The sequence below is a fragment of the Balaenoptera borealis genome (assembly GCF_965194805.1).
Source record: "Balaenoptera borealis genome assembly, chromosome: 5".
Classification (NCBI taxonomy): domain Eukaryota; kingdom Metazoa; phylum Chordata; class Mammalia; order Artiodactyla; family Balaenopteridae; genus Balaenoptera; species Balaenoptera borealis.
The window spans coordinates 82,038,772-82,051,474 of NC_138862.1; the positions used below are offsets into that span (position 1 = coordinate 82,038,772).

Genomic DNA, 12,703 nt, shown 5'->3' on the forward strand with positions numbered 1-12,703 from the left:
CCTCATCCCTAGAGTACCACGTAGATTGTCATCTGAAACTGGCAATCGCCTTATGGGCTCACTGTGTAGATAAATAGGGAAGGTGTGGGTGTGGGGTTTGGAAGTGACTTTTTTTTTTTTTGGCTGCACCGCACGGCTTGTGGGATCTTAGTTCCCTGATCAGGGATTGAACCTGGGCCCTCAGCAGTGAAAGCGCAGAGTCCTAACCACTGGACCGCCAGGGAATTCCCTGGAAGTGACTTTTTAAAATGCATCCTTGGATCATAATAATAACAGCCTTTGTTTATTGAACCAAGCACATTACAGACATTGGTTAATGTAATTCTCACTAAAATCCTGTGAAGTGGTATTACCATCCTTATTTTTTTTTAAATTTATTTATTTTATTTATTTTTATTTGTGGCTGTGTTGTGTCTTTGTTGCGGTGCGTGGGCTTCTCATTGCGGTGGCTTCTCTTGTTGTGAAGCACGGGCTGTAGGCGCGTGGGCTCAGTAGTTGTGGCTCGCGGGCTTCAGTAGTTGTGGCTCTCAGGCACTAGAGCGCAGGCTCAGTAGTTGTGGTGCCCGGGCTTAGTTGCTCTGCAGCATGTGGGATCTTCCCGGACCAAGGCTCGAACCCGTGTCCCCTGCATTGGCAGGCGAATTCTTATCCACTGCGCCACCAGGGAAGCCCCTATCATCCGTATTTTATAAATGAGGAAACTGAGGCTCACAGAGGGCAAGCGGTTTGGCCAATATCACACTCCCTTCAGCGCCGATGTCCCCAAACCCATAGTGGGGCAGCATTTTCAGGGAGGGAACCACTAAGGGGCCACATCTTGAGAAACCAGCCTCAGGTAGTTTATAGGCATCAATGAGGAAGGTGGGCAGAGACCTCATCTGGAGAGTCTAAGAAACAGCAGGGGAGATTGTGCAGTTATATGAGGAGCACTCACTCAGCAAAATTTGGGTATTTGGGCCAATAATTGGTTACATATTTGCTTTACCTATGTCTTAGAAATTTGAATTTCATATAGTGAATTTCTCCCAAGTAGGAATTCCTAAAGTTGGAGGCTTGTTTCTTGATTAAGATAGAGACCTTAACATCTTTATTTTAGTCATGTTTAGTCATTCCCATTTTAGTCATGTTTGTGAAAAAGTCATCACCGATCAGAGAATATATGGGAGAAAAGGAAATAGTTGTTCTATTTCGTGATAAGATTATGGATACTTTTCTCTTTTCTGCCAGGTAAACTCTAACATTTTAGTATTTAGTATTTTTATGATTTAAGAAAATGGAAATAATAATATTAGAATATGTACCCTGAGCTTATTCAGTCTTACCAGTCTATGGGTTACAAATGAAGTCACATTCAAGGATATTATCTGCCTGTTGACTCTCCCTGTATATGTGTTTTAGATATATATATATTTTTTAACCTTAAAAAAATTGAGATATAATTCACATACCATAAAATTCACCTTTTTAAAGTTTATAACTCAGGGGTTTTTAGTATATTTACAAAATGTGAAACCATCAATACTATCTAATTTCAGAACATTATCGTCATCTCAAAAAGAAATCCCATACTTATTAGTAGTAATTCCCCATTCCTCCCTCCTGTCCAGCCCCTGCCAACCACTAATTTGCTTTCTGTCTCTATAGATGTAGACCTATAGACCTATTCTGGGCATGTCATATAAATGGAATCATACAATATGTGGTCTTTTGTGTCTGGCTTTCTTTAAAATTTTTATTTATTTATTTATTTTTGGCTGTGTTGGGTCTTCGTTGCTGCACGCGGGCTTTCTCTAGTTGCAGCGAGCAGGGGCTACTCTTCATTGAGGTGTGCGGGCTTCTCATTGTCGTGGCTTCTCTTGTTGCGGAGCACGGGCTCTAGGCACGTGGGCTTCAGTAGTTGTGGCTCGTGGGCTCAGTAGTTGTGGCTCACAGGCTCTAGAGCGCAGGCTCAGTAGTTGTGGCACACGGGCTTAGTTGCTCCGCAGCATGTGGGATCTTCCCAGACCAGGGCTCAAACCCGTGTCCCCTGCATTGGCAGGTGGATTCTTAACCACTGCACCACCAGGGAAGCCCTTGTGTCTGGCTTTTTTTTTGATTTGCATGTTTTCAAGATTCATCCATGTGTAGCATTCATCAGTACTTCGTTCCTTTTTATGGCTGAATAATATTCCATCGTATGAATATTCTACATTGTATTTTGATCCACTGACCTCTGGCCCAGATGCACCACTGTGCTCACACATACCACATTTTAAATACCCATTCACCAGTTGATGGATATTTGGGTTTTTTCCACTTTTTGGCTATTATGAATAATGCTACTATGAACATATATGTACACGTTTTTGTGTGGACATATGCTTTCATTTCTCTTGGGTATATACCTAGGAGTGGAATTTCTGGATCATAGAGGACTTTGTGTTTAACCTTTTCAAGGAACTCCCTGCCAAGCTGTTTTCCAAAAGGACTGCACCATTTTACATTCCCTCCAGCGATGTATGAGAGTTCCAGTTTCTTCACATCCTTGCCAACACTGTTATTGTCAGTCTTTAAAAGTTTTTTTTTCTCTTTAATCATGATAAATAAGCATATGATAAAAAACCCCATAAAATTTACCACCTTAATCATGTTTAAGTGTAAGTTCATTAGTAAGTATATTCACATTGTTGTGAAATAGCTCTCCAGAACTTTTTCATCTTGCAAAATCTGAAACTCTATATCTATTAAATAACAATTCCCATTTCCCCCATCCCCTATCCCTAGCAACCACTATTCTACTGTTTTTATGAATTTGACTACTTTAGATACATCATATGAGTAGAATCATACAGTATTTGTCTTTTTGTGATTGGCTTATTTCACCTAGCATAATGTCCTCAAGTTTTGTCCATGTTATAGCATGTGACAGGATTTCTTTCCTTTTTAAGACTGAATAATATTCCATTGTATGTATATATCACATTTTGATTATCCATTCATACATGTCTGTCTTTTGTTACAACCATTCTTGTGGGCATTACATGATATCTCACTGTGGTTTTGATTTGTAATTTCCTAATGATTAATGATGCTGAGTATCCTTCATGTGCTTGTAGACCATTTGTAGAGCTTTTTGGAGAAATGTCTATTCAGATCCCTTAGCCATTTCTTTTCCTTTTAAACAGACTTTATTTTTTAGAACAGTTTTAAGTTCACAGCAAAATTGAGCAGAAAGTACACAATTTTCCCACATACTCCCTGCCCCACATAGGCACAGCCTCCCTCAGTACCAAAATCTGGTACCAGAGTAGTACATTAGTTACAACTGAAGAATCTACATTGATATGTCATTATTACCCTAAGTCCATAGTTTACATTGGGGTTCACTGTTGGTGTTGTGCATTATCTGAGTTTTGTCAAATGTATAATGACATATGTCTACCATTATAGGATCACGGAGTAGTTTCACTGCCCTAAAAATCTGTGCTCCCTCCCTATTCAAATCTATTCATCCCTCCCTCCCCCCAACCCCTGGCAACCACTGATTTTTTTTTTTTACTGTTTTCATAGTTTTGCCTTTTCCAGAATGTCATGTAATTGGAATCATACAGTATGTAACCTTTTCAGATTGGCTTCTTTCACTTAGTAATATAAGCATTTAGAGTTCCTCCTTTTCTTTTCTTTTTTTTTTTAATGGCTTGACAGCTCATTTTCTTTTAGCACTAAATAATATTCCATTGCCTGATGTATCACAGTTTATTTATCCATTCATCTACAAAAGACATCTTGGTTGCTTCCAAGTCTTGGCAGTTTTGAATAAAGCTGTTATAGACATCTGGGTGCAGGTTTTTGTGTGCCTTACCCATTTTTAAACTAAGCTAATTAACTTTTTATTGTTGAGTTGCAAGAGTTCTGTGTATATTCTGGATACAAGTCCTTTATAGTTTTACGTCTCACATTTAGGTCTTTGATCCATTTGGAGTTAATTTTTGCATGTGATGTGAGGTAGGGGGCTTCTACTTCATTCCTTTGCCTGTGAACATCCAGTTGTCACAGCATCATTTATTGAAAAAATTCTTCTTTCTCCATGAATTGTCTTGAGACCCTTGTCTAAATCAATTGACCAGGAACGCCCAGGTGGTCCAGTGGTTAGGACTCTGTGCTCTCACTGCCGAGGGCCCAGGTTCAATCCCTGTTCGGGGAACTAAGATCCCACAAACCGTGCAGCATGGTCAAAAAAAAAATTCCATCCACCATAGATGTAAGAGTTTACTTCTGGACTCTCAATCTATTCCATTGATTGATATATCTTATCTTTATGCAAGTACCACATTGTCTTGTAGCTTAGTGTAGCATTACTGTAGCTTTATAACAAATTTTGAAATCAGGAAGTATAAATCTCCCAACTTTGGTATTTTTCAGAACTCTTTTGCTATTCTGGGTCTCTTGAATTTCCATATAGATTTGAGGATCAGTTTGTCAATTTCTGTGAAAAAACAGAAGAGGCAGCTGGGACTTTGAGAGGGGTTGTCTTGAATCTGCAAATCAATTTGGGGAGTATTGCTGTATTAACAATAGTAAGTCTTCCGATCCATGAACATGGACATGGTATCTTTCATTTATTTAGGTCTTCGTTAACTTCTTTCAGTGATGTTTTATAGTTTTCAGTGTACAAGTCTTGCACTTTTGTTAAATTTAATCCAAGTATTTTACTCTTTTTTATGTTACTGTAAATTGAATTCTTTCCATAATTTCATTTTAGATTATTCATTGATAGTGTACAGAATTACAACTGACTGATCTTGTATCCTGCAACCTTGCTAACTCATTAGAGGACTCAGTAAGATGTTCTATGTACAAGATCAGGTCATCTGCAAATAGAGATAGTTTTACTACTTTCTTTCCAATCTGAATGTCTTTCCCCCCCCCCCCCCGCCCCTTTTCTTGTCTAACTGACCTGGCTAGAACTTTTTTCTAAGCTGAATAGAAGTGGCAAGAGACATGTTTGTCTTGTTCCTCATCTTTGGGGGAAAACATTCAGTCTTTTTTTTTTTTTTAATATCTTTTATTTTATTACTTATTTATTTATGTTGGCTGTTTTGGGTTTTCGTTGCTGTGGGCGGGCTTTCTCTAGTTGCGACGAGCTGGGGCTACTCTTCGTTGCGGTGTGCGGGTTTCTCATTGCGGTGGCTTCTCTAGTTGCAGAGCACGGGTGCTAGGCGCGCGGGCTTCAATAGTTGTGGCACGCAGGCTCAGTAGTTGTGGCTCGCGGGCTCTAGAGTGCACGGGCTTTGTTGCTCTGCAGCATGTGGGATCTTCCCGGACCAGGGCTCGAACCCGTGTCCCCCGCGTTGGCAGGCAGATTCTTAACCACTGCACCACCAGGGAAGTCCACATTCAGTCTTTTAATATTAAGTACATATTAACTTTTTTTTTGTAGATGCCTTTTATCAGGTTAGAGAATTTCCCTCAATTCCTAGTTTGTTGAGTATTTTTATATTGAAGGGATATTGGATTCTGTCAAATGCTTTTTCTGCATGTACTGAGATAACCATTTGTTTTTGTCCTTAATTCTATTGATATGGTGTATTATAATAATTGATTTTTGCATGTTAAATCCACTTTGCATTCTGGGATAAATCCCACTTGGTTAAGGTATATAATCATTTTTATATTTTGCTGGATTTGGTTTGCTAGTTTTATTTGAGTTTTTTTGGAATTTATATTCCTAAGACATATTGATCTTTAGTTTTCTTTTTGTGTGTGATGTCTGGTTTTGATATCAGGATAATACTGGTGTCACAGAATGAGTTGAGAAGTGTTTCCTCCTCTTCTATTTCTTTTTTTGGAAGAGTTTGTGAAGAATTTGGTGTTAATTCTTCTTTAAATATTTGGTAGAGGGGCTTCCCTGGTGGCACAGTGGTTAAGAATCCACCTGCCAATGCAAGGGACATGGGTTCGAGCCCTGGCCCTGGAAGATCCCACATGCTGCGGAGCAACTAAGCCCGTGCACCACAACTACTAAGCCTGCACTATAGAGCCCACGAGCTACAACTACTGAAGCCCGAACGCCTAGAACCCGTGCTCTGCCACAAGAGAAGCCACCATAGTGAGAAGCCCGCACACCTCAGTGAAGAGTAGCCCCCGCTCGTTGCAACTAGAGAAAGACCGCGTGCAGCAACAAAGACCCAATGCAGCCAAAATAAATAAATAAATAAATAAAAATTTAAAAATATATATATTTGGTAGAATTCACCCATGAAGCCATCTTGGTCTGGGCTTTTCTTTGTAGGATTTTCTTTTTTGTTTTTAATTGCTAATTCAATCTCTTTATTATAGGTCTGTTCAGATTTTCTATTTCTTCTTTTTAAAATTTATTTATTTTATTTATTTTATTTTTGGCTGCATTGGGTCTTCATTGCTGCGCCCGGGCTTTCTCTAGTTGTGGTGAGCGGGGGCTACTCTTCGTTGTGGTGCACGGGCTTCTCATTGCGGTGGCTTCTCTTGTTGCGGAGCATGGGCTCTAGGTGCGTGGGCTTCAGTAGTTGTGGCTTGCAGGCTCTAGAGCGCAGGCTCAGTAGTTGTGGTGCATGGGCTTCGCTACTCTGCAGCATGTGGGATCTTCTCGGACCAGGGCTTGAACCCATGTCCCCTGCATTGGCAGGCGGATTCTTAACCACTGCTCCATCAGGGAAGTCCCTGTCGTGTCTCTTTTAAAAATCCCTTTCTTGAGAGATTTTGTTCCTGTAGTTTTTATTGGTTGTTATTCAGACAGGTGAACACAAGCCTTCAGTTTGAGAGGTCCCCTCAAGCACCAGAATGGACTTTTCCTCCTCATGACAATTTTCAATTTGAAACAGCAAAACACTCTTGGGCTGCAGCATCAGGGTGATATTCTGGCTCTTCTTGAGGACATTATGGGAAGTCAGGCTGTTCTGGCCACATATCCCCCTTCCCTAGAACAGGAGTACTCAGTGGTGGACTTCCTTTTGTTCTCTTTCCTTTTATGGGCCATTATTTTTGGGGTTGGTGCCTTAATCTTTTCCCACACCCCTAGGCAGTTTGAAATTCCACAGTGAAACCTGAGAGTGACAGTCACCGGCAAGTGCTTGCCAGGTTGCTTGAGTGTGGTAGTCCACGCATCACATTTTTTACATGTAAGTACATATTTGTATGCTCTTTGAGAATTCTGAGAAGTCTTTGGTAGGTTTTAATCGTTCCAATCTTTTGCATTTTTCCGTTTCTTTTTGCCGTTAGCAATCTGGGTCCCATCAGGGTCTGGTGCAGCAGGGAGGCGGCTGACTGCTCCCTGCCTGCAGAGCAGGGGTGCCCCGGGCACGCGCCTCCGCTGGGAAGGTCGCTTTGGTGGTCCCATGTCCCAGCACTCAGTCCTGCGGGCCTCCTCACTCGCACCCAGCCCGGGCAGGAGGTGCCCCTTCCCTGCAGCTGCTGCGCAGGCGCTGTGTGGACCCGGCAGCTGCACCGCCCCACCAGCCAGGATCCGTCCTCCCGCCCGCAGCTGGCGGCCACAAAGCCTGCAACCCGCAGCTTCCCTCCACGCCCCTTACAAATGGCTTTATTATTATTATAATTATTTCACTATGTGCGGGAATTCTTTGAGGATCTGAGGAGTAGATTTCTCCAGAAAGATTTTGCGTTTGCCTGTCAAGTTCCTGGAGATACCATCAATCTGAGACCACTTTAATTTTTAAACTTGAGGTTTCTCAGACCACAAGTAGTTTGAATTTAGCTGCTGACCCATGTGAAGGGCACTCAGCCCCCTAGCTCCTCACAGGGCCAAGATTTGAGGTGGGGAATTTTCTGTCACCTGAGGTGGTAGAAGGTTGTTTACTTCAAATTCATGTTTAGTTCACTCTTCCCCCAGAGTTCTATTCAACTCCCGACCTTCAGGGGTCCACAGACTTTGTTTCATGTCCTACTGCACTGCAAGGCCATGAAAACTGAAGCTCAAGGTTACAAAGTTTCAAAAAGACCAACAAAAGGTGATTTCAGGATTCCTATCTATTTGGATTTCTGCTTTCACGTATTTTGAGGGTTTCTCAGTATTCTTTCCTTTCTTCTTAGTTCAGTGCAATTTAAAAGGTTTTCAGCTTTGTTTTTTGTTGTTTGTAATTGTATCCACTATTATGAATGCTTTCAGGGTATTCAGTGCACCATACTGCCAGAACTCATAGTTCACTGGCTCTCACTCTATTTATTCTTGTATGAACCCAACACTTGGTTAGTGCCTCCCCATGTATTTCCAGACATCCTTCTAGGAGGAAGAGGGCATCTCACCTCTACTCATGGACAACCTTGATCAGCTCCCGATCTCCTTTTTCTTCTCCCGCCTTCCTAGTACCCCCATTGGGTTCTGCCATCTGCAGGTGGCATCACCTTCTCCTGGAGTCCCTGCCCTTTCCTGATTCCATAGCTGCCCTTGGAGAAGTGGGAAGGGATCCCTTTTTCCTCTTGCTACATTCTGATCAAGAGAGGACCAGGGGCTTCCCTGGTGGCGCAGTGGTTGAGAATCTGCCTGCCAATGCAGGGGACACGGGTTCGAGCCCTGGTCTGGGAAGATCCCACATGCCGCAGAGCAACTGGGCCCGTGAGCCACAATTACTGAGCCTGCGCGTCTGGAGCCTGTGCTCCACAACAAGAGAGGCCGCGATAGTGAGAGGCCCGCGCACCGCGATGAAGAGTGGCCCCCGCTTGCCGCAACTAGAGAAAGCCCTCGCACAGAAACGAAGACCCAACACAGCCATAAATAAGTAAATAAATAAATAAATAAAAAATCTAAAACGCACCTCATTAAAAAAAAAAAAAAAAAAAAAAGAGAGAGGACCAGAGTGGTGCTGCTTATAACCCTCTTTGCTTAAACCACTCCTTTCCTATTAGTTTTTTTTTCTCTCTCTTTATTGTGGAAAATTAAAGTTTACAGAAAAGTTGCAATAGTACTAAGAGCCTTTTCTTTTTCTGAACCATTCTACAGTAATTTCCAACATGCTGCCTCATCAACCCTAAGTATTTTAATGTGTATTTTCTACAAACAAGGATATTCTCCTACATAACTACAATTGACCATCAAAATAAGAGAAATAATATCGATACATTACTACCGTCTGATCCTGAGACCCCATTCTAGTTTTACTAATTGTCCTGATAATGTCCTTTGTAGCAAAGGGATTCATTTCAGGATCACTGGCTGCATTTGGTTTTCCTGCTTCTTTAGTCTTCACTTTGGAACAGTTCTTCCGCCTTTCCTCGCCTCTTTTGACTTTGACACTTTTGAAGATGACAGGTCAATTATTTTTAGCATGTCTTCAGTTTGGGTTTGCCTGATGTTTCCTCACGATTAGATTCAGATCAGGCATCTTTGGCAAAGACACCACAAAGGTGACATAATGGTTGTCTCAGTGCATCCTATTAGGAGGCTCACAATTTCGATTGTTCCATTAATGTGGATCAAGTAATTAAAGTGATTTCTGCCAAGTTTCTCCACTTTAAGGTTACTATTTTTCCCTTTGTACTTAACTAGTATTTTGTGGGTAGGTACTTTGAGACCATGTAGATAGTCCATTACTCCTCAAACTTTTACCCACTAGTTTTAATGTTTTGTGGTTGAATTATTACTCTGATGGCTGCCATATGGTGATTTTTCTAATTCAACATTTAGGAAAGGCATTTTTTTCTCATTTATTTGTTTCATGTCCAAATATATCAATATGGACCCCCGGATTTTTATATTTTATCAAGGGGGAATTATAATCAGTTACTATCATTATTTATTTATTTTGATATTCAAATTGTCCCAAATCAGGCCAGTGCCTTTTTTTAATGCATTTTTAATTGTGGTAAAAAAAACATAAGATATACCATTTTAATCATTTTCAAGTGTACAATTCAGTAGCATTAAGTATATTCACATTATTGTGAAACAGATCTCCAGAACTTTAAAGAAAAAAATTATTTATTTATTTGGCTGCGCCAGGTCTTAGTTGCGGCACGCGAGATCTTCTTTGTGGCATGCGGGATCTTTTTTTCAGTTGAGGCATGTGGGATCTAGTTCCCTGACCAGGGATCGAACCGAGGCCCCCTGCATTGGGATGTGGAGTCTTAACCACTGGACCACCAGGGAAGTCCCTCCAGAACTTTTTCATCTTGCAAAACTGAAACTCTATACCCATTAAGTAACAACATCCATTTCTCCCTTCCCCCACTCCCTGGCAACCACCATTCTACTTTCTATTTCTATGAATTTGACTATTTTAGATATGTCATATAAGTGGAATCAAACAATATTTATCTTTTTGTGACTGTTTTATTTCATTTAGCGTAATGTCCTCAAGGCTCATCCATGTTGTAGCATGTGATAGGATTTCCTTTCTTTTTAAGGCTGAATAATATTCCATTGTAGGTACAAATCACATTTTTTTTTTTTTTAAAGAAATTCACGTTCTTTTATTTATTTATTTATGACTGTGTTGAGTCTTCGTTTCTGTGCGAGGGCTTTCTCTAGTTGCGGCAAGTGGGGACCACTCTTCATCGCGGTGCGCGGGCCTCTCACCATCGCGGCCTCTCGTGTTGCGGAGCACAGGCTCCAGACGCGCAGGCTCAGTAATTGTGGCTCACGGGCCCAGTCGCTCCGCGGCATGCGGGATCTTCCCAGACCAGGGCCCGAACCCGTGTCCCCTGCATTGGCAGGCAGACTCTCAACCACTGCGCCACCAGGGAAGCCCTAAATCACATTTTTTTAATCCGTTCATCCATTGATTGACATTTGGGTTGCTTTCACCTCTTGCCTATTGTAATAATGCTGCTATGAACATGGGTGTGCAAATATCTTTTGGAGACCTTGCTTTCAATTCTTTTGAGTGTATACTTAGAATTGCTGGATCATGTGGTTCTATTTTAAATTTTTTGAGGAGCCTTCATACTGTTTGCCATAGTGGCGGTACCATTTTACATTCCCACCAACAGTGTACAAGGGTTCCAATTTTTCAATATCCTTGTCAACACTTGTTTTCTGTTTTTGTTTTTTTCACAGTAGCCACCCTAATGGGTGTGATTCTATATTTTTTTGAACATCTCCATCACTCTTTGAGTGTTTCCTTACTTTTGGCACACATGTTGTTCCAGGATCACTTTGTACTTTCCCTGCCCTAGCCCTGGAATCAACCATTTCTCCAGGGAGCCCTAGTTCCATTTTGTGGAGATGGTATTTAGAAACCAAAATCTGGGCAACCTTTTGGATTAGTTTTACTTGTGGCACTTCTGCTCTGCACAGTGAGGCTGGGGTGACAGGCACCTTCTCACCCCCATCCCGACCTCCAAACTAAGGATTCATTCCTAGAGCAATCATTTCTCCACAGCCTATTCTTGCAGCTCCCCAGAGGGACAGTACCCAGGTGAATCTCCCTAGTGGATACACCTTAGGCTCAATTTGGGATTCCAATTGTAGGAAACATCTCCACACACTTGGAAAAAAAAGTATTGGAACCTGGGATGTAGCTGTTTTAAGGTTTCTCTTGAGGGCAGAACTGAAAAAATATATGCTTAAGCACAACTTCTAAATTAGTATCTAGGGACTTCCCCGGTGGTCCAGTGGTTAAGACTCCACGCTCCCAATGCGGGGGGCCCGGGTTCGAACCCTGGTCAGGGAACTAGATCCCACATGCCGCAAATAAGAGCCCGCATGCAGCAACGAAGATCCTGCATGCCGCAAGTAAGACCCAGCACAGCCAAATAAGTAAATAAATATTTAAAAATAACTAAAAAAAGAACTTATAGGGCGGCTTGCATTAAAAAAAAATAAGTTAGTATCTAGTGTGGCTAAAAAATATACCTGTGCATCTAGCAATGCAGTTTAACGGAAAGACCATAACTTTGAACTCAGCCAGAACTGGGTTTTAATCACTGCACTGCTACAGAGAAGCCCTGTGACCTGGGTGAGCTTTAGCTTTGCAAGCATCTGTTTCCTTGTTTGTAAAATGAAGACAATAATACCTTGCAGAATTTTTCAGGGGATTGGAGAAATGCGTCAAGAGATGAGGATGCTGTCTGGCCTATAGTAGGCAGCGCATACGTTTCCAATGTCACAGCATCTCATCAGTCCTGGGGTCGGCAGCTTCACTTATGCAGTCCCTTGGAATCCAATGGACTTTGCCCATGAAAGTCGGCTAGTGCAGGCTATGGGGTCAAATGGCTACTTGCTGATGAGTGATTTGTAGGCTTCAAAACTGTTTTCTTTCATTGGTAATTCATATCCACTTAAAAATATATTATTTCTTCCTTCCAGTGAACCCACAACATTTCAGAAATACCACCAAGTGAGTCTGCTTGCAAGATTCAATCAAGATCTAGAAAAAGTGGCAGCCATTTCCTTGGTTTTCTCTACAGGATCTGTAATAGGCCCGAGGTACAAGCTCAGGATTCTCCGAATGAAGTTAAGGTCACTTGCCCATCCAGAGAGGTGAGCTGAGGCAACGTCTGACAAGCCCCTGTTTTCCAAAGATGTTATTGGTTCCTGTCCAATCCGCTCGGTCTTACGTTTTAACAGGACTTCATCAATCACAATGAAAGAAGTGAGGGGTTTTCCAAAACTAGACTTGATAAAAATAAGTTGCCCAGCAATCCAAGAAAAATTTACTGGTATGCACTTAAAGACAAACCGTCCAATAATCCAAAGAAACAATGTTGTTATATGCTTAGAGTTACACGATTC

General features: G+C 41.6%; 1 protein-coding gene across 3 annotated transcripts in view; it reads left to right on the forward strand.

Annotated features, from left to right (window-relative positions):
• Positions 1–12,703, forward strand: part of LIPH (lipase H) — a 49,707-nt gene that overhangs the window by 31,328 nt on the left and 5,676 nt on the right. For all 3 annotated transcript variants that reach the window (XM_082392981.1, XM_082392982.1, XM_082392983.1), the window contains one exon: positions 12,278–12,451. In XM_082392981.1, the coding sequence (XP_082249107.1) occupies positions 12,278–12,451 (174 nt within the window). The remainder of the gene's footprint in view (positions 1–12,277; positions 12,452–12,703) is intronic.